This window comes from Chrysoperla carnea, chromosome 5 (assembly GCF_905475395.1).
Source record: "Chrysoperla carnea chromosome 5, inChrCarn1.1, whole genome shotgun sequence".
In the NCBI taxonomy this organism is placed as follows: domain Eukaryota; kingdom Metazoa; phylum Arthropoda; class Insecta; order Neuroptera; family Chrysopidae; genus Chrysoperla; species Chrysoperla carnea.
The window spans coordinates 37,445,564-37,467,173 of NC_058341.1; the positions used below are offsets into that span (position 1 = coordinate 37,445,564).

At 28.8% G+C, this 21,610-nt stretch overlaps 1 protein-coding gene across 1 annotated transcript; it reads right to left on the bottom strand.

Moving 5' to 3' along the window:
* Positions 1-881: 881 nt before the first annotated feature.
* LOC123301159 (T-box transcription factor TBX1-like) lies at positions 882-19,668 on the bottom strand. The gene is made up of 7 exons (XM_044883891.1): positions 19,403-19,668; positions 12,641-13,043; positions 11,923-12,079; positions 11,502-11,660; positions 10,761-10,828; positions 2,019-2,128; positions 882-1,360 (listed from the first exon to the last, which is right to left on the bottom strand). The coding sequence occupies exons 1-7, from the start codon at positions 19,656-19,658 to the stop codon at positions 882-884; spliced, it is 1,632 nt and encodes a 543-aa protein (XP_044739826.1). The 5' UTR covers positions 19,659-19,668.
* Between the last annotated feature and the right edge of the window lie 1,942 nt (positions 19,669-21,610).

Consider the following 21,610-nt stretch of genomic DNA (forward strand, 5'->3'; position numbering starts at 1 on the left):
CTAAATATTTTAGAAAGCTTCTGAAAATCAGTTGACACTTAACGTTGAAATTTATTTTGTTTATTTATTTTTATTATTCAGTCAGTCATCCCACAGAACTTAAAAACTATACTTCTTGTATTATGAGAAAGATATTTGAATAATTTAAAAAATTTTGTTTTGTTTATCATATTAAATGAATAATTATCGATGAATGTATTTAATTAAAATTACGTCATGTATAGGATTTATGAAATTAATCATATTTAAGGCACATTGAAATATTTTAAGTATGAGCGGAGAGCCCGTGACACTAAAACTGCGCTTACACGGATTTCGAATTTTCGCATATGAATCAATACTATTTAACAATAGATACAATATGGACTAGTTGTGCGGTTTATCCTGGCAGAAAATTTTTTTATATTTTTAATAATTACTCGTTTTTTGCTCTTTCATAGAAATTATTTTGTAAGACACCATTTTATGGCAAATTTTATCTATTCCAGGAAAATTTGATGTGACAGCTTTTATCGTGGAATTACTTTTTTTTTTTTGATTTTTTCATATTGAGTTCTACTTTCGAAATATCTCGGTGTGACAGCTCAAAACTTGACCAAAATATCTTTAACACCAGTAAATAATAAGAAAAAGTCTGCCTAGATAAACCCTGGCATAACCAGCCCATTTTGTATCTATAGTTAAATAGTATCGATTCACATCCGAAATTTCGAAATCCGCGGTGTAAGTGCAGTTTTACCTACACGGGCTCCAGGGCTAGTAAGTAATATTGACGATTTTTGATACGAGATTGTAAAATTTTCCTTACAATTGGTACTCAATAATTATATTGTTAAATATTATTATATAATTAATAGTTCTACAAAAAAAAAATCACGATTTTATCGTTGTGTAAAATCATGACCATGATAAATTCCTGCCGTCGTAATATTTGTTGGAATTCCACCTGATGTATGTAAATTTTGTCGTAAATGATGATGATTTGTAGCTGCTTGACTTTGTGTCATATTACTGGTATAAAAACTTTGATAATTTGGTGAATTTGAATAAACATTTGGCCCTGTTCGACTAAATGCACTATTTGGTGCTCGTAATGATTTCTCATTCGGATAAGCAGGATTATAATTATGTAATATATTGTGTGGATGATAAATTGGACCATAATTACATAATTCCCCTGAATATGGTTGACCAATTGGTAATAAATTTGGGGAGCTATGATGATGACCCAATGAACTTACTACACTAGGAGTTAACGGAGATACTAGCGATGAGGATTCGGTTAGCATGGATGTAACTGTTGAGGATGATTGAGTTGAAATGGTTGCAGGAGGTATTGTAGTTGGTGAATGATTTCCATCTGAAAGAAAAAATAATATTTTGTTAAAAATATTAATAGAAGAGTCCCTGGGGGCTTTATTTATGAAAAATTCACGGAATATTTATAAATTTTTAACTAATAGTTTTCGACTTACAGGCTATATAACTATAATGTATATGTAGCTGTGATTGTCCGTAGCTTGTTTTTGATCCGAACGATCTGAAGAGCATTTTAGGGTCGGTTAGAAAAAGTTTCATAGATAGCCATTTTCCTGTCTAATATTGTGGAGTCCTTTCCGTGTTTTTTTTATTAAACACAGAAAACTTTGAAAAAAAAAAAATATTTCAGTCTTATTGAATTCCAAAGTAACCATTTCATGATTGAAGATTTAGATAAATTAAAAAGAAATTAGTGAACAGATCCACACATATGTTTTTTGATTGGTTAATTTTATCTAAACACAATCTACATGTGTTTATACAAAAATATATTCATTTGATGGTATACTGCAACGATGTAATATTTGATGATGCGTTGTGTAGGTACCGCCAGGTGAAATTATCCAGATAAACATCAAACAAACATCTTTATATTTTTAAAGTAAATATGACTTTTATTTAATAAATAAATTAACAAAAACTCCGCCTATAAAGGTACATGGTTTTTTAAAATGGCGACTTAAATAAAAAGCACTTACCTTTAAGATTATTGTTATTGTTCGGTGTACTATTGTTATTACGGCTTGAACTTCGTGTTCGTTGACCTTGTGCATTTCCCAGTTGTAAATGATTCATGACTTCTGTACCACTGTAACAAAAATTAAATATGAGATGAATTGAGATTTTCTTTAAAATTGTATCTCGGAGGAAATTTTATTTTCTACTTATTTTATAAAAGATTGTAAAGAAGATCTGGTACATTTTACAAGCTTTTATTTATTTCCAACTGAATTTTAAAGCAATTATCCTCAATCGATCGAGCTAAAATTTTGCATACTTGTTAAGTTTGGGGTGATAATACGTGGAAAGCTAAGTGACGTCATTCTAAATGAAATATGGGGAACCACCAAAGATGGCTAGTCATTTTGTAAATCAGATATCTAAATCCTACCATATGTAAATCATATTACAATGCATTTTTAGCGTAAGCATGATTTTCCCATCGCTTTTACCATATTTGCATCACCTTTTTTAGTTTTAAATTAAAATTCTTTTTAAAGAACGAGCTTTTATTGTAGAAAATAAGTAGAAAATAATAATTTCCATGATTCATTCATGCATGACTGTTAGTAAAAGCTTGAGGTGCTTCAAATCGTTTTTAATTTTTTAAATTGAACTCCATTACCTTTTACTAATAGTCATGTAAGTGACTCATAGAAGTAATTATTTTCTTCATTCAAGTACAATAAAAGTTTATACTTTTATAAGTTTTATTTAAATTTTTGTGCTTCTTCGAAATTCTTTATATGTACAGATAAGAGATGTACCATTTCATTTTTTCATATCACAGCTGCGTGCGAAGTTTGACTTCGATTGGAAACTGATGAGTGATACAAAAACTATTTACAAATTTTTAATTGAAATTTAAATTTTTTTTAAATTAATTAGGCAACATTTGTCATAAAGATTGTACGTAGCCAGTTATATAGGTACAAATAAAAGATTGTGCGAAGGATTTTGCACTTGTTTTTCTGATAAACGAAAACAGCAGCCTATATGCGAGTAATTGGGTAAGAAAATTAGACGTTTTAAAATAACCGTACTAAGTACGTGGTCTGAAAAATTTTAAATTACGCAATGATTTTAAGATTAGTGTATACTTTTACTCGTTTAGTTAATTATTCCGAAGATAAGTAATTAACAAATACAAAAATTTTTTGTCCAGCATTCAATAAAATGACTTTAAACTGTTGCCAAAAATGATATTTTCATTTCCTTTTAAACTTATGTTAAAATGAGTAAAAAACGAATTTTTTATAAATTTTAAACTGGAACAAGTACTTAAAACGCGTAGCTCAATTAATAAGGACCTTTCTAAGTGTTTTAAGATTATCTAAGTACCTGCTTAGCCTGCACAAATTCTTAATGACGTGTTGCAAATAATTACAAAAAATGTACTGGCTTCATTGGTATTAATGGAATGTAAAACAGAAATTATTTTACTGAATACTGTATTATAAACTTTGTATGTTTTACAAACAAGTTAAATTAAGATATTAAAAATGAAATTATTGTAGTTATTTTTGAAAATAGTTACATTACGCTTCTAAAAAGATTTTTGAATTTCAAAAATATGTTTGTAATAATGCAATGCAAATAAAAATTGAAAAAGGTTATATGCATGATGGAAAAGTAAATTATCTACGACCATAGTAAAAAAATTAAATGATCAATTTTTTTAAAACAATTTACACATTTTTATGTCACTTTTTTTTATCTGTTATTGGAAATAAGTGGTAATTTTTTACCATAAATCGCTTTTGATTTAAAAAAAGTAGATATTCGGCCAAAAATCTCGCCAAATTTTAGGATTCAGTCGATTATAGTCAAATAAATTTGATTTTTTGTATTTTATTTTGGGGCGGTCAAAGTAACTTTATGTACCGAGTTTTATCAAACTTTGAAACAAAAACTTGTTGAAGACATTTTGTCGCTTGAGAAATGGTAAAAGATCGACCAAATGTTTTTTTCTCCGATTTCGGTAAAAGTAAAAGGATTGGGTGCAATTTGAAGTGCAAAATTTTTCGGGTTGATTCCAGGAAACTTCTTGGCTTATATTTAAATAAAATATGACTCTAAGTACGATTATCCAAAAACATAAAAATTCGATCAGCATATTTGACGACTTGAAGAATTGTTTCCGATATTGGTACCTACTACCGAAAATACCTTTAATCTAAAACGTTTCATACAGGATTCGGTCGATACCATAGAAAATACTCGACCCATTGTAAAATGAATCCGATTTATGTTTGCTGAGACTTTTTCGATTATGTCTAAGAGATATTCCTTATCAAAATGTCAAATAGTCGAACAAATGTTTTAAGTGCACTAGGTTATCAGTGCAGTAGGATTTGAACCAACAAAAATTGGGTTTATTTGCATCTCCGAGATATCTTTCAAAATCTCAAAAGAATATCAATTTCTCGGATCAATTGTAGTAAATTTCCTAAAAAAATATTTATTTAATGGGAAATTGAACTAGATCTTCCCGAATTTTAAGTTCATATTAATAAAAAATATTCAATAAATGATAATTCTGTTTTGCTACACATCTAGTCAAGGCTTTTAGACCGTCCCTGAAGGAATTCACATTCATATGAAGTCATCTATTTATTTTGACATGTAAGCAATCTTTTTGTAAAGGGTTCTTATATAAATTGTTTTAAGTGCTTTACCGATTAGAGCAGATATACATAGCATGCACGTTAAACACGATGAATACTGTATTTTTAACATATCGAAGTCAAAATCCACATATGTTTACATTTTTTTTACAACTAACATAACGCCGTGTGTCATTTTAAATGGCAAACACCTTTCATTTAACATTATTCATAGTTCAAATCATGATTTTTACTGAGCGGGTAGAGCTTAGACAAATGAATTTGTTTTTCAAATTATATTCTCACTAAAAAGCACTGAAGAAGTTGAGAAACAAAAATATTTTGGAACTATATTACGTATTTGCATCTTCGGTGGAAGAAAGCTTGGCCAAAAACAACGATGGGATCTTTTTTTATTTAAAATCTTGAAATATTATTAGTATACTCATCGAGGACATGATCTTGTGTTTATGGTGCCCGCTCGTCACACAAAAGTTCGTCAGGTCAAAACCCATTTTTTAAATTTTAAATTTTTAAAATTAAAAACATATTTTATTTTAATGAAGCCTATTGATCCTAGAAGCTTAATGGTCTTTGAATTAGGGGAGCATTTCAAAAACATACTGCCAATAACCCTTAGTAGTCCGGAAAAACAGTATCCTGTAATCCGACAAATTACATATCCAAATTATAAGATTTATACCATTTTCTCACTTTAGGTGCGAAGTTTTCTTGTATTATTGTTATAGGTAAATAGTAATGACGGGTCGGATTACCGTGGTGCTACTGTAATTTTTTTGTAAACTAATTTTTTCCAATTGTTTTCGAATTTATTGCGGTGAAGGGACTTTTAAAAACCAACCTACTTTTAGAACTTCAAGCCGCAAAAACACATCGAGAGTTTTAGAATTTACAGTTTTTTTTATATGTAAAAATATTTGATTTAAATGTAAAAAAAAAAATTGCGGATTTCAAATATAAATAGTATCATATTCTCAAATAGAATTAACACTAAGCCCGCCTAAACTCCGCTCGATCAAAATTATATACAAAGTATTGAAATAAAGTTATTGCTGTGTAATGTAATAGAAAGAAAGTATGATATAAATTATAAAATTTTCAGTTTTTATTTCTGTTTAAATTAACGCCCAAACTATTAAAAGTAATCAAACAACATGATATAAGCACTAAAATGTGAAGATATAAACATAATTCAGATTGATTCATGGAGAACTTCTAATAAACTGAACTCTTAGTATTCCTGGTAAAAATTGTATAAACTAATTTGATTTACCTAATATTAAAAATACAGTCAAAAGTGAATTTTGAAAATACAGAAGTGACGATAAAGTCAAATGACTGGACCATATTCTCTGATTAGGGCTCATGAAATTCTCTCGTTGATTCATATAGTTTCAAAGATATAATAATGCTCACTTTTTCTATAATAATTATTTAACTTATCATATCTTATTATATCTTTCGAAATGTTTGAATTTAATCAGTTTTCTGTAGGTTATACGTCAAAAAATTTTGTGCGCCTTAGAAGGTCCACTGTAGTTCATTCATAGTTTCATCAGAGACAGTTCGACAACTCATGCTTATAAAACTCGAAAAAATATAAGATTAAAATAATTTTTTTGAGAAATTCAAGTCTGAAAGTGATAAACACTATTAAGTGACTGTATAGGAAGATAATAATGTAAATTATAGGTTTGTAAAGATATTGTTCAAATCAATAAAGCCCCTTTCATTTACAGTCAATTTTTAGGATTAAATGTTAAGATAGAATTTACGGAATTATTCGTGATATACATACACCATGATAGATTAATACAGTACCTACCTATACCGAAAATATTTAAAATATTCTTCCTATATGCCAAAACAATTTACTTGAAAAATAAAATATTTTAGTATTATTGTAGCAATAAACATTTCAAATAAAACAAAGTGTAACCATACTTTTAAAATAAATATATCAGTTTTAGAAAAAGATTAGCTATCTCATAGTACGCTCAACAGAGACCACATTCTTGTAAGTAATGCCATTATTATTCATAAATTGTGGATAGTTACAAATCTAATAATTCTTGAATGTAGAACATAGGGGGTCATTCATAAATTACTACACTTATAATAGACAAGAAAAGGGTAATAACTTCAAATTTAATCAAGAAAGTAGAGTAGGTGAAGTTTTGAAATACAACCCCATCATGTACCTTGAATCTGACGGGCTATACATCTATGATCAACAACACAGGCACTTCACAGACGCTGCAATTAATGTTCCCTATACGACCATGTCTGTACGAGTATTTTTCCTGGGACTGCATGCCACTTAGTACAAGGAAGACAAAAGAAGTATTCTTAACCCCGAGTCTAGGGATGGCGAACCAATGCCACGCGACACAATATTTTGGGCACGCCACCGATCACAATATTGACTTTGAAGTATTATATTACATAGGAACGCGAGAGATCCGACGAACTACGAATGTTGTTGACTACGATTGCTAATGTTGCATAGTTTATAGTCAATTTCGCTTATTTACGCATGGCATTATAGTCAATTTCCTTGACACACCTGTATTTTAAAGCTGATTTGTGTTATTTATGACTATTATTAAAGGCTAGTTCAGAAAAACTTGGTGGACTGAGAAATATGGCACGGTTAGTAAAGACGACAAAGCGGTGACTTTTTTTTCTGGAACAGTAATATGTAAAACATAGTCTGTAAAACGGCATTTTGAAATAAATCACAAATCGTAAGTCAAATATGCAAACCAGAGAAAGCAAAAGGAATTACCTGCAAGAGTGCAATGAAAGGCAGAAATAAACAGTCGACGCGACGTGTCATAGCGCGGTCAGTTACCCGGCTGCAAATGTCGTCATTGTTCGGCATGGAAAACCTTTTCAAGAGAGATACAGTTTTTGAAAATTATTTGACCTCATGAAACATTTTGTCTATGACTTCATTAAACATTTTTTTAGAAATAATGGCACGTTGATACCTGAGAGCTCATCACCCCTGACCCAGTCAATAAAACAAGCAGTAGATAAGAATCATAAAAAAAGTAAATTTTGATGAAAGGAAAAATTAAACCCATTGTATAAATCACATTTATGTTTTCATTAGAAACAAAATACGTAATATGTGAGACAACACCCTGTATTAGTTGTAAAGTTATTAAAGTTATTATTTTGTGTAAAATATTGTATCAATTATATTAAAACCATAACGTCACATAAATTTTTTTTATATCATAATAATAATCACGATTTAATTTATGACTTTGAAGTAATTCTGATGTTCATTCATAATTTACAAAAATTTGTTTTGAAAATTGTTTGTCAAGTAAAAATAAAAATATAATAATATAATGGATTCGTTCTATTTTTATTTTAAAAATATATATCTGGGTTAAAAACTCATTTTTGTCTTTCGACAGCATTGCTTTTTCTGTAATTATTTTATATTTAAAAATTTTATTTTGTATTAGCAGTCATTTTATTTTTTATTTTTTAGAAACAGAAAAATGTTTTTCTTGTGCATACTAAGTTGACAATGCAAAGCTATAAAATAAGAGGTCGTTTAAGAATTCCAAAGATAGAAAAGTCATTCAAACGTATTACTCATTCATGTCCACAAAAAGACACAATAGTTATTCTAGAATTTTTACCAAAACATTTATAACGGGTTATTATTCTAATTTATATTTATGTAACCCAATAATAACCCCTAACTAAACTTATTATTCCAGAATTTGAATGATATTGGCAGCAACTTGTATTTAAAAAGACTGTCAGTCAGTCATGGGTACTGTCGACGGAAGTGACAAAACCGAAAGTAATATTTTAGAAAAACCGTGTTTCTCTTTTTTTTAATTTGCGGTCAATTTTAGGCGAATAATTAAAATTTCATAATTCTATGAACATTAATCATTAGTTACCAAACATCAGAATCACTTAGTTAATAGTTAATTTTCGATTTAAAAAAAGTTTAAGTTTCCTAGATTATGGTGTTAAATCTGTAACTATATTATAGCATGTTGCTGATGCGAAACTACAAGAATTTTCCCTATACCAAATATTATTTATTATACATATATATTACAAATCGACAAACGCACCTATAGAAGGTGGTCACATAGTTATTTTAACATAATTTTTGAAAGAATTTATTTGCCACCACCAAAGTAAGTAAAGATTAAGATTTTTCAAGTTATCACCATACAAACGGTTGTGGAGGCAGTGAAGATATCATCTAAGTTGTGTATTTATAATATCGGAACTAAATACAATAAATATCACCTTTATTTAATAAGGAATACCATCTAAATCTTTAAATCAAAAACTAAAGTTAATGGATATACTTTTCATAAAAGTGATTAAAGTAAAAGGTCGTAATACTTTTTTCATTCCAATGAAGTGAAAAATGATCTTGGAAATTCACAGTTTATAAATATTAACTATAAATTTGCCTGATAAAAAAATTTATGTCTATTAAAACGATGTATTATAAGTAACTTGAATGCCAAACGTAGAGATTTTTTAGGAATCCGTAGAGTATAATTTTATTTTAATCATTTGTATGAAATTATTTTAAATAAAATGTCTTAAAACAATAGCTAAAATTTAAAAAAATCTTATTGATATTTAAGAATATTGAGAAACAAATTACATACCTACATGAAAAGATTAAAAAGCTTGGCTCCTCCGAAATAATTTAATTTTAAAGTATAAAAGAATAATGGTTTGAAAAACATTTATTTTCTTGATTGAAGAACCTTTATGCGATAGGATATGAGATTTAACTTGCTCACACTTAATGGAATTTTTGTTAAAATTAATAGCTAAAAAGAATTTATTCCCATTTATCTTTTTTTTAAATAGTGTATGCGCATATCAGTATTAAAATTACAAATGATCATTAGTTAAGGACGATCACATACGTATCTCATAATTTAAATTTGTGAAGTACACACTGAATAAACAGAATATGTAGATATCTACAGGGTGTTTAAAAATTTCAGACAGATATAACCAAATTTATTGACAAATTTTTATCAGTTCACAAGGTTGTTAAAAAAATTTCATGTTTTTCACAATCATTGAGTCTAATCTAAAGAGTGTTATTTACGTGGAAGTTTTAGAAATGATAGGTAGAAATTTTTGGTATGATATTCTTATCATTTTTGTAAAATTTGGTTTTAACTTCAAGAAAACTTCTCTATACATTATGGTTAATGTATTTGATTCCATACAGTATTGTAAATAAGTTTTGGTTTATATTGACGGTAAAATTCAAAATTTTATTCAAAATTATATTCAAAACTTCTCAATTGTTGTCTCTAAGTATCCAAGCTTTTAAAAGGATTCCTAGACAAAAATGATAAGAATGAAAATTTATAACAAAGTTGTTTAATGAGTAGAGTAAAAGTTTTCTGTTATTTGCCCTTGTTTTGCAACAATTTGTAACAAAATGTCATACTTTCTAGAAGCGTAAAAGAATAACCGATTATGGCGTTTATATTAATTTAGATCCAAGCGGGTTTTTTTTAAACACCCCTCTAATACACTCATTATATAAAAATATATGTATGTTTATGTCAAGCGCATTCCTTGGCATACAAGTAATGTTAAAAATGTTGCTGTTTAGACATAGGTACTTCATACCAGTTGTATTATGAACACATTAAATTTATTTTACTTTATGCCCTTTTAACTCCAATGCTTATAATTCATTACTTTTTCATGTACGATGAATTCGTTCAAAGTTGAACAGTAAATAAGGTCTAAAAAGTTTGACTTCAAATGGAGGACTTTAGTTTGTAAATTTTCAAGAAATGACTTTTTCACCGATTTAAATTTTCATTTATGACAACGGATAATCAAATTTAATTTTTAAATTTTCAATTTTCTATTTATACCAAAGGGTAAACGCTTTCCGTGCATTGGCATGGCCAATGAAACTTATTTAAAAATCGGGGAACTATAACCATACATACAAAATGTACTTGCCTGGAAATAGGTTTTCTTAAAATCTTTTTTAGTTGTTTTTATTTTTAACCTAAATAGAAAAAAAATTATTAGAAAAAATTAAAAACTCACCAGTCATCAGGATCACAATCACGAAATCCTTTTGCAAATGGATTACTTGCAATTTTCAATTGTGTAATCTAAAACAGCATTATTAAAAAATAGAAAATTTTATTATTCAAGAAATAAAATATCAATTGTATAATAAAGAAATAAAAAGCCAAAAAAATATAATAACATTCCATAAATTAAATCAGCAAATGAGATACATTTAAGAAGAAGAGAAACTTTATTCCCATATGTCTCAAATATAAGATAAATAAACATTCTATCAGATTATTTTTTCGTTAAAATATATTTTTTTATTTAATTATTTTTATATAAAAAGTACTATCAAAATAAACACTTTCAAAAAATTAAACAAATTTTTTTAGTCGGCTCTAAAATTATATAAAAAAGTATGAATTTACATTTTTTTCTATTTTAACCTTTAAGTGCTCACGTGCATGCCCCTCTTTTCCACTTAGTTTCTCTGGGCAACTTCCGAGGATCCCGTAATGGAGGTTCCGACCTTCCCTCAAAAAAAATCTATCTTACAGCTGCCGATCTATTCTGTGCATTAAGTACACGATTTTCGAAGTTTCTACATGCGGTTCACTATAATTTTGTCAAGACAGAACCGATACAATTTGCCGGATAAAATTTTTGAATTTTAAGAAATGTTCGAAAAATTACAAGTGAGCTATGGTGAGTAATTAAAGGTTAAATAATAATAAATATTTATGAAATATATATGATTTATAATTTATTTACCCGATGATTCTGGTATGCAGTAACAGCCGTAAATGCTGTTTCAGGAAACACAAACGTTTTGAAGTTATCAGGACCGCCTTCAATTTGAGGTGTTCCTTTCGGCGGTAGATACACAACATGAAATCTAGGCTGGTATCGATGCATAGAATTTAAAATTATCTGAAATAGAGAGGAAAATTTTATTTCTTTATTTCTTAGATTATAATAATACCTAATGACAATTAATTTTAGTTAATTCTATGAAAACAACTACGAATTAGTCTCCATGATACCTGTCTCTTAAGAATTGACTATTCGAAGTTTGTAATTTGGTACTTGCTTTTAACTTTCCCATTCATACTTTACACGATTTTTCAATTTTTTAAGTGAAGGTAGGTACTTTTTTAATTTGAAAAACGATTTTGTAATAAAATATACTTACATGTCCATTATCATCCAATTGATTATTTGTTAATTTTAATTTGTCAAATGATAATGGTTGTTTCATCCAATGACCACCTGGTGCTGGACTGTCAGGATGAACATGTATTCTCGGTGGAGATACTGGATCTGCTTTTCCTGCCACAACCCAACTAGAACTGTAAAATCAAATGGCATTCCTTTTATTTAACTCATTTTAATGACACTTTTTACTAAGTTTTCATCGGTCTATCAATTCCCCTTGGCATTTTCAACATACATTCTTACACCCTCTAAAAGGGGCTGCTACCACCCCTTGGGAAAAAGCACCACGAGGCACCATTTAACTTTTGATCTAGAGAGTAAGCAAAGCTTAATCACAAAGGTCAATCAGGCCAATCGGAGCTATAGGAAGGAATTTAGAGGTTTAAGCCTCGTTTTCTTGGAGTATCAAGTTTGAATTCTCTGCCTAAAAGACTAGGACAGCGCATTTTTCAAAACGGAAGCATAAATTTTATTGAAATTTTTTGCTAATAAGAAAGAACTAATCTTGCATTCGAAAAAGATAATAATAAGGTATATTCGTGCGGTCATCATTAATTAGCCACGTGATATCGATTGTAATAAAAACACAAATCAGAGAGTAAATGCTATTTACCAATTTGGTGGCAATAAATTTGCCTTCTTGAATTTAATTCAATGAAGTATTGAAGGTAGTAAGGGAATAAAAAAAAAAGTACCTGTGAAACGAATATCGATAGCGTTTATCATCCAACGGCACAAAATCCATCATTAACATATAATCAGCATGTGGATCTAAGCCAAATAATCGAACTTGAAATGTTGGAAACATACGTCGACCAGCTTTTGTTACAATCATTTCAGTACCCAATTCATTAAATTCATCCCATAATGGTTTCATTTCTAATGATGCATTGGTTTGACTTAATGCTGGATGGACTTGATTTGTTGTGTTGTTATTTGTTGAATTATTATTTGATGAGGAATTTCGACAATGAGATTTATTACGTGATGTTGGTCCATTATTATTATCACCATCACTTTCAGATCCAGCCGATAATGAATCTGCATGAGCCAATGGTGAATATTCACGCCGATCTGCACCTGCTGTTTGCAAGCATGCTGAAAAAAAATAGATACTCTCAATTTTTCACATGAACAAAGTCGGGTTTTATGCACTTACGATCGACATTTTAGAATTTTATCAAATGTTTTTATTAGGGATACCTCTAGGAATGTGCAAACAATTTCATATTGTCTTTTCTAGATCGATTTTGGTATTTCAACTACAATGAAGTCATTTCAGTTTAAAGTACGCAGAATATTTTTGCTAGAGATATAATCTATTTTAGTGACTGTGAACAAATCTTTAGTCCTTAAATCTAAAGAAAGAACCAAAAGCATGAGATTGAAATTGTATCTCGGCATCATCCAGCCCATCATCCATCCGTATACAGTACAAAATAATTCGTGATGATTATGATCGATAATAGTTAAATCAATAATTTTTTAACTAAGTTCATGATATTATTCGAATTGTACAAAACTTAGCTTGTGTCTAATATCACCATGTAGCAGCAAATTAAAAATACCAGCTCAGCGATCAAGGAATTTTAATAACAATAGCTCAATTTTTTAAACCGTTAACTAAGAAAATATCACATTTACGGCAAAAAAAAAGATTGTTGTCACTGTTGTTTTGACGTACCATAACTCTTTCCATTCTACAGTCAAAATCCATTATAACACCATCGGTTATAATCAAGAACCGTTTATAAAGACAGAAAAAAAAAGGTACTGCCTGAATCCGTATATAAACACATACCTGAATATATTGCCTATAACGCCATTGGCTATAACGACATATCGGCTAAAGCGGTCAATAATCAGTGGAATTATAAGCACATATATAGGCTTTTTACGATCAATGCATGTAAAAGCACGCATTTTCAGTTATAAAATACTCCATCGTAATGCTGTTTTGAACTTTATAAACTAAATTTTCTACCTTATTGCCTTAAATATCGGTTATAGCTTCATTGGAACTAAATCAATGACCGGCATGTGCATGTAACACATACGTTTCACTTTAATAGAAAAATGTACACATCTTTGATAACGATTAATGTTTATAACAACGAAATTTGACTATTATTTAATTCAAGTATCCTAGATTCTCTGTGCCTGACAAAATTTTAAATCGATCATATAATTTTTCTTGGGCATCTTCAAACCATCAATTTTCATGACGAATGTAATAATTTTCTATCAAGAAATTAATTTATAGACTACACAATTTCATAATAAATTTAATCTCAAATTTTAAATGATAAATGTGTCTAGAAGTGAATTTATTAATTTCTGAATTGTACAAAATAGTAAGTAACAACTTTCAATTATTTTTTACGGTGTCACATTCAGTTAATTTGTGGATGGAAGAATATATATTTGCTTTCGTATGTGTTATTTGTATTCTTCGTATATTAATGTAACGTAACAAAATATTTAACAACCAGGAGCTGCGTAAACTAAGCAAATTCCATTTTAAGCACAAAATTTAAAACAGAGGAGGAAAAATTAGTAGATTTGTTGTAAATATGTGTCGGAGTCGGAGTCCACTGCTCTGCCATTAGGCCACTTTACCTCTGTTAAATCCATAAGATTTTACCCTACCAAAAATCGTATAACGCGCCTATAGAAGTTTACACTTAAAAAATTTCATTTGAAATGCTCTCTAATCGTTGTATCACTCTGGTTTAGTCCGTTAACGAATTTTACCCTTTCTTATATCAAGCAGTTTGAATATTTCATTCCGATTGGACAATAATTTTTGTCATGAATATAGAGTCACATATGGAGGAAAAAGGTCATACAAGAATGTGAAAATTTCCATTATCGATACAAAATCAATAGCTGATTTTTCTTGAAGAGGAAATTCGATAAAATGTACAGTATATTGAAACAGTGTATGTTTTTAGTAAGATTTTTTTTAATGTGTAATTTTATGTTACAAATAGAGGTGTGATTAAGAAATAGAGTCCGCTGTCTTGTCACTACATTCCAACTTAAGATTTACAACAGTGTCTAAAACCGCCTCGTAAATTTATTCATGTAAAGTGTTCATCAATTATATGTGATTACAAACAGAATATATTTCTTTTATTGTATATACAAGTTGATTCTTTGTGGCTTTCTATTCTTACTTTTACAGCCGTCTAAAAATTTAACATTTTAGATTGGGATAATGGGAAAATTTCTATATTGTCCATGCGCCGTCCGCGATGTCGTCATAGACTTCACACATAGATATTATTCGAATGCGATTGGAATTTCGAAAGAAGGATAATAACAATCTTTGGAACTAAACGAAGTTTATTTATAGAATTTTGATGGATTTTTTGCCATTCTACAGATCAGATAAGCGAAGCTGTAGCGAAAACACTGTTAATAAGTTAAAAAAAAAAAATTAGAATATGTTGGTAGAATATTATAATTTATTATTACAATATATATAGTGAAATAACGTTTTGAATGTTCCCCACTATGATTTTGTGAAATTCGTTTTTCCATTTCATGCCAAGTGTCAAATAATATTTCCTTTGTACTTAGTCCACATTCACTATTCGTCAATTAATATTTGTATCAATTTTTGTTAATGAAACAAACGAGTGATATTTAAAGTATTGACAGGCTATTACTAAACTCTAACGCAATAAGATATGTACAATTAAGATAAAAAATATTGAGCAATCTAACTGACTGATTACAATCATAAGCACAAAGCCGTAAAGAAGAAAGATTTACGTAATTTTCCAAATCAAAATTTATGATTCATTATTTCGTTGTGATAAGCTTTCATTTTAGCTTATTGATATATACATTAACTAGCGACCCGCCCCGGCTTCGCACGGGTGCAATGCTGATACTAAATACACTACAGAAAAACTTTTTACATTTTTAACTATTTATTTTATTTTTACAACATATTACAGAATGTCTTTATAAACAACGTTCACAGCTTTCTTGTCATTAGACAATACAAACATGTTAATGAAAAATGTAATTATTTACGACATCACATTAGAAACCTCAAAAGTAGCAGTACTTCCCCACTACTTAATGGATGTTATTATACATATAAACCTTCCTCTTGAATCACTCTATCTATTAAAAAAAACTGCATCAAAATCCGTTGCGTAGTTTCAAAGATTTAAGCATACAAAGGGGCATAGGGACAGAGAAAGCGACTTTGTTTTATACTATGTAGTGATGTTTAATGATTTAATGATGATTTATTTAAGGTCTGTCATTTTTCGTCCTGAAAAATCTCGGCATTTCTCGATTGTAAATACACGTAATTTTAATTTACAAACCTTCTCTAGGCGCGATCTGAATAATGGTGAAATGCTTGAAAGTCTTCGTTATTTTACAGGGGGCTTTGTTATTTTATTCAATTTCCTATTTAGACTTTCAAGATATCTTGCCTACGAGTTAAAATCGACCAACTTTAGGAACAAATTATCACCAAGATTACATCCCGATCAGGTTATCTATCATTGCGAATCACTATATCAAGAGGAATTTTAAACCAAAAACAAGAAATCTAAATGGATGAGATATGTATAAAAATATTGATTTGGACCTAGCAAAGGACCTCAATTACTTCCGGTGATGCCACAGTGAGGCGAAGGAAGAAAATATGACTTTGCGGGTGATAAATTAAATTCCTGTACCACTACCCAGCTATTGCTATGTGATGACTGAAATTCTTGGCCATTATTTGACGATTTTTCGGAATTCCAATCAAGAAATCAAAAACTACGATTTCAAATTTCTTCTTTTTTTTTTTGAAAAGTTTTTTATGATTCAAGAAGTACTGCCTTCCTTCTTCAAATATCTCAAAGGGTTTTATGGTTTATATGTATTCCACCGGACAGACGCTATAATATTTAGACTTATCTGCGATTCTAAAATAACTGCTTCAATTATTATCTACGCGAGTGTATTTTTGATACCTATGTGCATATTGTCTATATAATTTGCATTCAACATTTGTATGAGAGTTTTTTTTTTCTGTTTGTTAACATTGGCGTTTGTATTTAAACTTCGAAAGATTTGAATTCTCTGGCTACATATTCTGTATTCTATTGTCATTGAAAATAAAATAAAATTCACCATTACACTAATTGCGCACATGTAAATTTTGTTTTATATAAAAAGAAAATAATTTCTTAAATTTTCTAATATAGGCGTACTCTTGAGTTAAAAATTATTGAAATTATGTGAAATTCATTTCCGAGAGCTGCAATAACCTGAATATATATCTGAATTCGTTTGAAATAAACTTTCTCTGTTAAAATAACCCACTCGACTTCAGCCCCGGTAATGTTAAAAGTACATTCACGTAATTGTGATTTGAAGCTGTAGATATTCAAAGAAAAATGTGAAATTTCTATTACGAACTAATATTGAGGAACGATAATAAAATTGTTCAAATTCCGTAAAAATCCAAACTCCGTAAAAAGTAATTATTGTTATTCTATAAACTATCCTCTTTCTGTGCACAAACTCGTTGGTACGTTGAGATTTATTAATATGATTTTCCAGGTTGCTTTTTTAGTTCCAATAATCATTTTTCTCAAATTAAAGAGATTTTCGGAATAACAACTACTCTCATTATTCTCCAGTCCCAAATACCTCTATCCAAATGTAAAAAAAAAAAAATCAGGCAAATACTTTCATCCGTATTGGAATGAAAAAGGAGAGAAGAACCAAGCTAACATTGAGAAATTAGAATAATAGTATAAATTAATTCCGACAAAGCATAATTTTTTTGATCATAAGTGTACATTCGATAAAGAAATAGATTATTTATTTATAAAAATAAAATCTAGGTGTTCGGGTGTTCTCTTACATGTAAAATTTCTAGTTTCGACATTCATACACACATATATGGTAGACAAAGTATACTTTATTACATCAAATTTCAGGTGTTTGACATTTTGGATCCTTTTATCTAATAAGCCAGTTGAGCGGTAGCAACAAATTTCAAGATGTGATTTCGTCAATTATCGAATGTTAATATTTTGATAGAAAATCTGTGCACTAAGTATAGCCTTTGAATTTTTTGGCAGTAATATTATTTTTAACAGGAAAATTAAAAAAGCGAGAACAAAATTATATAGAAAACTTTTTGTCAAAGCAGAAACCATACGTTAAATCAGAGATGAAGAGAGAGGGCTGTAAGCACCTATACGAAGGTACAGAATGATATAAGATATGTGAATAAATGATGTTATATTGAATAAATAGAATTAAGTTTTTATATTAGAGTGTAAAAAAATTATTTTGCAACTAATAATTTTGCTTAATCAACTTGATTTGTTTTTTTATATTGACTTGATTATGACAACTTCGAAGTCTTTCTGGTTCTATGTTTTATCCTATTTTCAAAATACACAGAATTGTAAACTATAATCAATGACCAAAGTTTAATAATCGAATAAGTCACATATTTTATTATGCAATTAAAATGATATTCTTTATTTTTTAAAGCCAATTGATAAGAAGACTATGAAAAACTCATTCAAACATTAACAATCCATTTTCTTTGATATAGAAGTAGGTACATGGATTACAATGATGTACAGAAATTTTATTCATGAAAACGGGGAGTGAAATTTAAAATAGCTAGAACATTAAACTAGAAAGACTGCCTTTGTATTTAAATCAGAAATATTTTTATCATTTTCAATTTAAATATAAACTCATTAAAAGTTCAAAGTGCACTTTGTAAAATATTTTACAGGCAATAAAATGCACGACATACTGAATTAAATGCAATTCAAACAGTAATTGAAATGGTCAGTTTTGTGTTTCGAATCCGTAACAAAAATGTTTTTGTAAAAGTATGGCAATTTGAAGTATATTTTCGAATTTTAAATCGAAAAATATAACATAGTAGCATTGTTTTTTCGCAAAAATATTATATATTAAGTAATAAAATTGTTGATATTTATATCCACAATTATATATTCTAGTTTACATCGACGATTTTCATGCTCCTTTAGCTAATGATTTACATAAAGTTTTTTAATAAGATAATTACCCACCAACGATAAAAAATGCAAAACTGATAAAAAATGGATAAATGTTGTACGGATTTTTAAAGATTTAAGGGCGTTATCAGATATTTTCTACCAACTCTTTGAAGGAATCTCAACAATTAATATGAAGGGCGCTCAAATCGAAGTTCCGATCCATTTTTGGGCTGGGTTTTATATAGGTGTATATTATCCCACTCTTGCTTTGATATTACGATCGTTTAAAATGGGGACTGTCGACGGAAGTGAAAACTTTGGAATATCTGTGTTTTTTGTTTAATTTTTCAGTTTACTTTGCAGTTTAAAAAATAATTTTGGAATTATGTTTTAAATATATTTTTATAAAACATTTAAAAAGGGCAAAATTGTAAAACGTACCTTCCATTTGTTTCATAGGTGTTATTCCATGATTATAATTATTCCAATTATCAGAAGTATTATAACAACAATCTGCAATATTACTATTATTCACTAATGTTGTAACAATAGGTGGAGGACCACCTCCAGGACCCGACTGATGATGTTGTTCATCTAGTTGTAACAATGTTCTATGTTGTTGAGAATGATGAAGATTATTGGTAGTTACTTGTTGATGTTGTGTGGTAGTTATTGGGAGTCCAGATGTTGGTGACATATAATCCGAATGATGCATTTTTACAGATAAAAGTTTTTTTTTTTCACTAAGATTTATTCAAACACTTAAAAAATATTTATCACCAACTTAGGTAGTCTTATCACTTTTTTAAATGTATCTATTTTTTAAGATTATTAGAATACCTACAAAGTTGTTCGAATCATTTCTGGAAAAGACAAGCAGAACAAATATTAAAATATTGTTTGATTCAAATGAAAGCCTATTTGTAAAATAATAAGTTTCTTATTCTGATAATTTGAGTCGCATGTCGGTGTATTCCTGATTTGAAATTGTGGAAAATATATTTATTAATGGATGAATTTTAATCTTTTTGAATTATTATGTTAAATTTCGATTAACTTAGCTCATCTTTATTGTCTTAAATAATTGTTGCCAAAATACACATTTTTTGTTTACGTCAGAAAGAGATAAAGACCCTTTTATTTGAGATGACTAGAGACTTTTAAAAACATATCCTTATATTAATAAATACCAACAAGATCGAAAATAATCGATAAGAAGATTAGCTGAGGGAAGAAAATTGAAAAACTTCATGGAAAAGTCTGATCAATCTCTGAACTCCAAAAAAATCTGTACCCTATGTAATGACATGAATGCAGATCATCTCAGTCAGCATTTGTCCAAGTTTGTCAAACATCGGCAATACGATACAAAATGTAAGGAAGCAAGAAGAAGAATGACTTAGTTAATTTCATCCATTATTAATAACTACAACATTTATTAAGTCTTGTCTACGCATAGCTCCTGGAATTTCCTAAGTAAAACACCTTTGGAGTAAAAGAGGTAGAAGAGTTTCATAGATGAAAATTGTTAGAGAATAAAAGCTCCCAAAGAGCTTATTTAATCCTGATTCTACCTATTGTAATCTAATCTTTTATTCTAAAAGGACGATTTTGTTCATACGGTAAAAAACTGGTGGTGACTTTTTTGACTGTAGGAAAAAATTCCAGAAAGAAATTGTAGTTTCCAAGACAATCATTGTATTTTCATGTTTTCGCAAAAGTGTGGGCGTACCTACTGGCATACAAATCGGTCTATGTATGAATTTGGAATCGCAAATGGATACGCTTATATAAACTAAGCTTAATTTTTGTGAATTAAGATGGATAAAGGTAAATTCATACTTATATTTTCTTAATCGAAAACAAATAGAACTTTCATGACTTTAAAACTTACCGACGCTTTCACTATTGTTCGGATATTAAAGCATATTACGGGTAAAGCTTGTCAAAGAAGTTCAGAAGCTTATAAAAACATTCTATTTTTGATTAAGTCATACATCATTACTAAAAATATATAATTTTTTCATTCATTTTCTTTGTATATTTTCCTGAATTTCATTCAAAAGATGTTAACTTATGAGACACAATCTCTTATAAAAAATTATTTGAATCATTTATAAATTAATTTTTTATTTAAAAATCAATTATATTAATATAGAAAAAATAAATGAGGTATTAAAGATATGTCTCTTTGCATATCTAATTATCCGTCGCTGCATCTGTTAATAATAATTTTTATTCCATACTTTTAAAATTTAATTAAAGAATCTTCCTTGAAGTTTCGTAATAATTTTTTAAGGTAATGATCTGCAAATGAAATAGATTTAAAAAATTTCTGATACTTTTACACAAAAATTTAGTCAAGCCTAAAAACTTGCAGGTCTCAAGAAAAAGAAAAAACTTTTATATAGGTACTTAGGTAGTTAAATCATAGATATTTGATATGTATTGCATTTCAGGTACTAACGAATTAATATGGAACTAAATTTCAAAAATTTACTCCAAAATGTCTTAGGAAAGTGTATTCATATTTGAATCTACACAGTAAAATTATATGCTTAATTAGATCATGGTAAAAATAAATTCGTAAAATGTTTTGCGACGGAATGGATATATGCAAAAAGACAAGTGTTTTCTTGCCCTAAGGCG

Coding starts and splice junctions, on each gene's coding strand:
- LOC123301159 (XM_044883891.1), bottom strand. CDS start 19,658: ATGTCACCAACATCTGGACTCCCAATAACTACCACACAACATCAACAA. Junction 12,080..12,640: donor TATCGATATTCGTTTCACAG/GTACTTTTTTTT, acceptor TTGATTTTACAG/TTCTAGTTGGGTTGTGGCAG. Junction 10,829..11,501: donor CTGCATACCAGAATCATCGG/GTAAATAAATTA, acceptor ATGCTGTTTTAG/ATTACACAATTGAAAATTGC.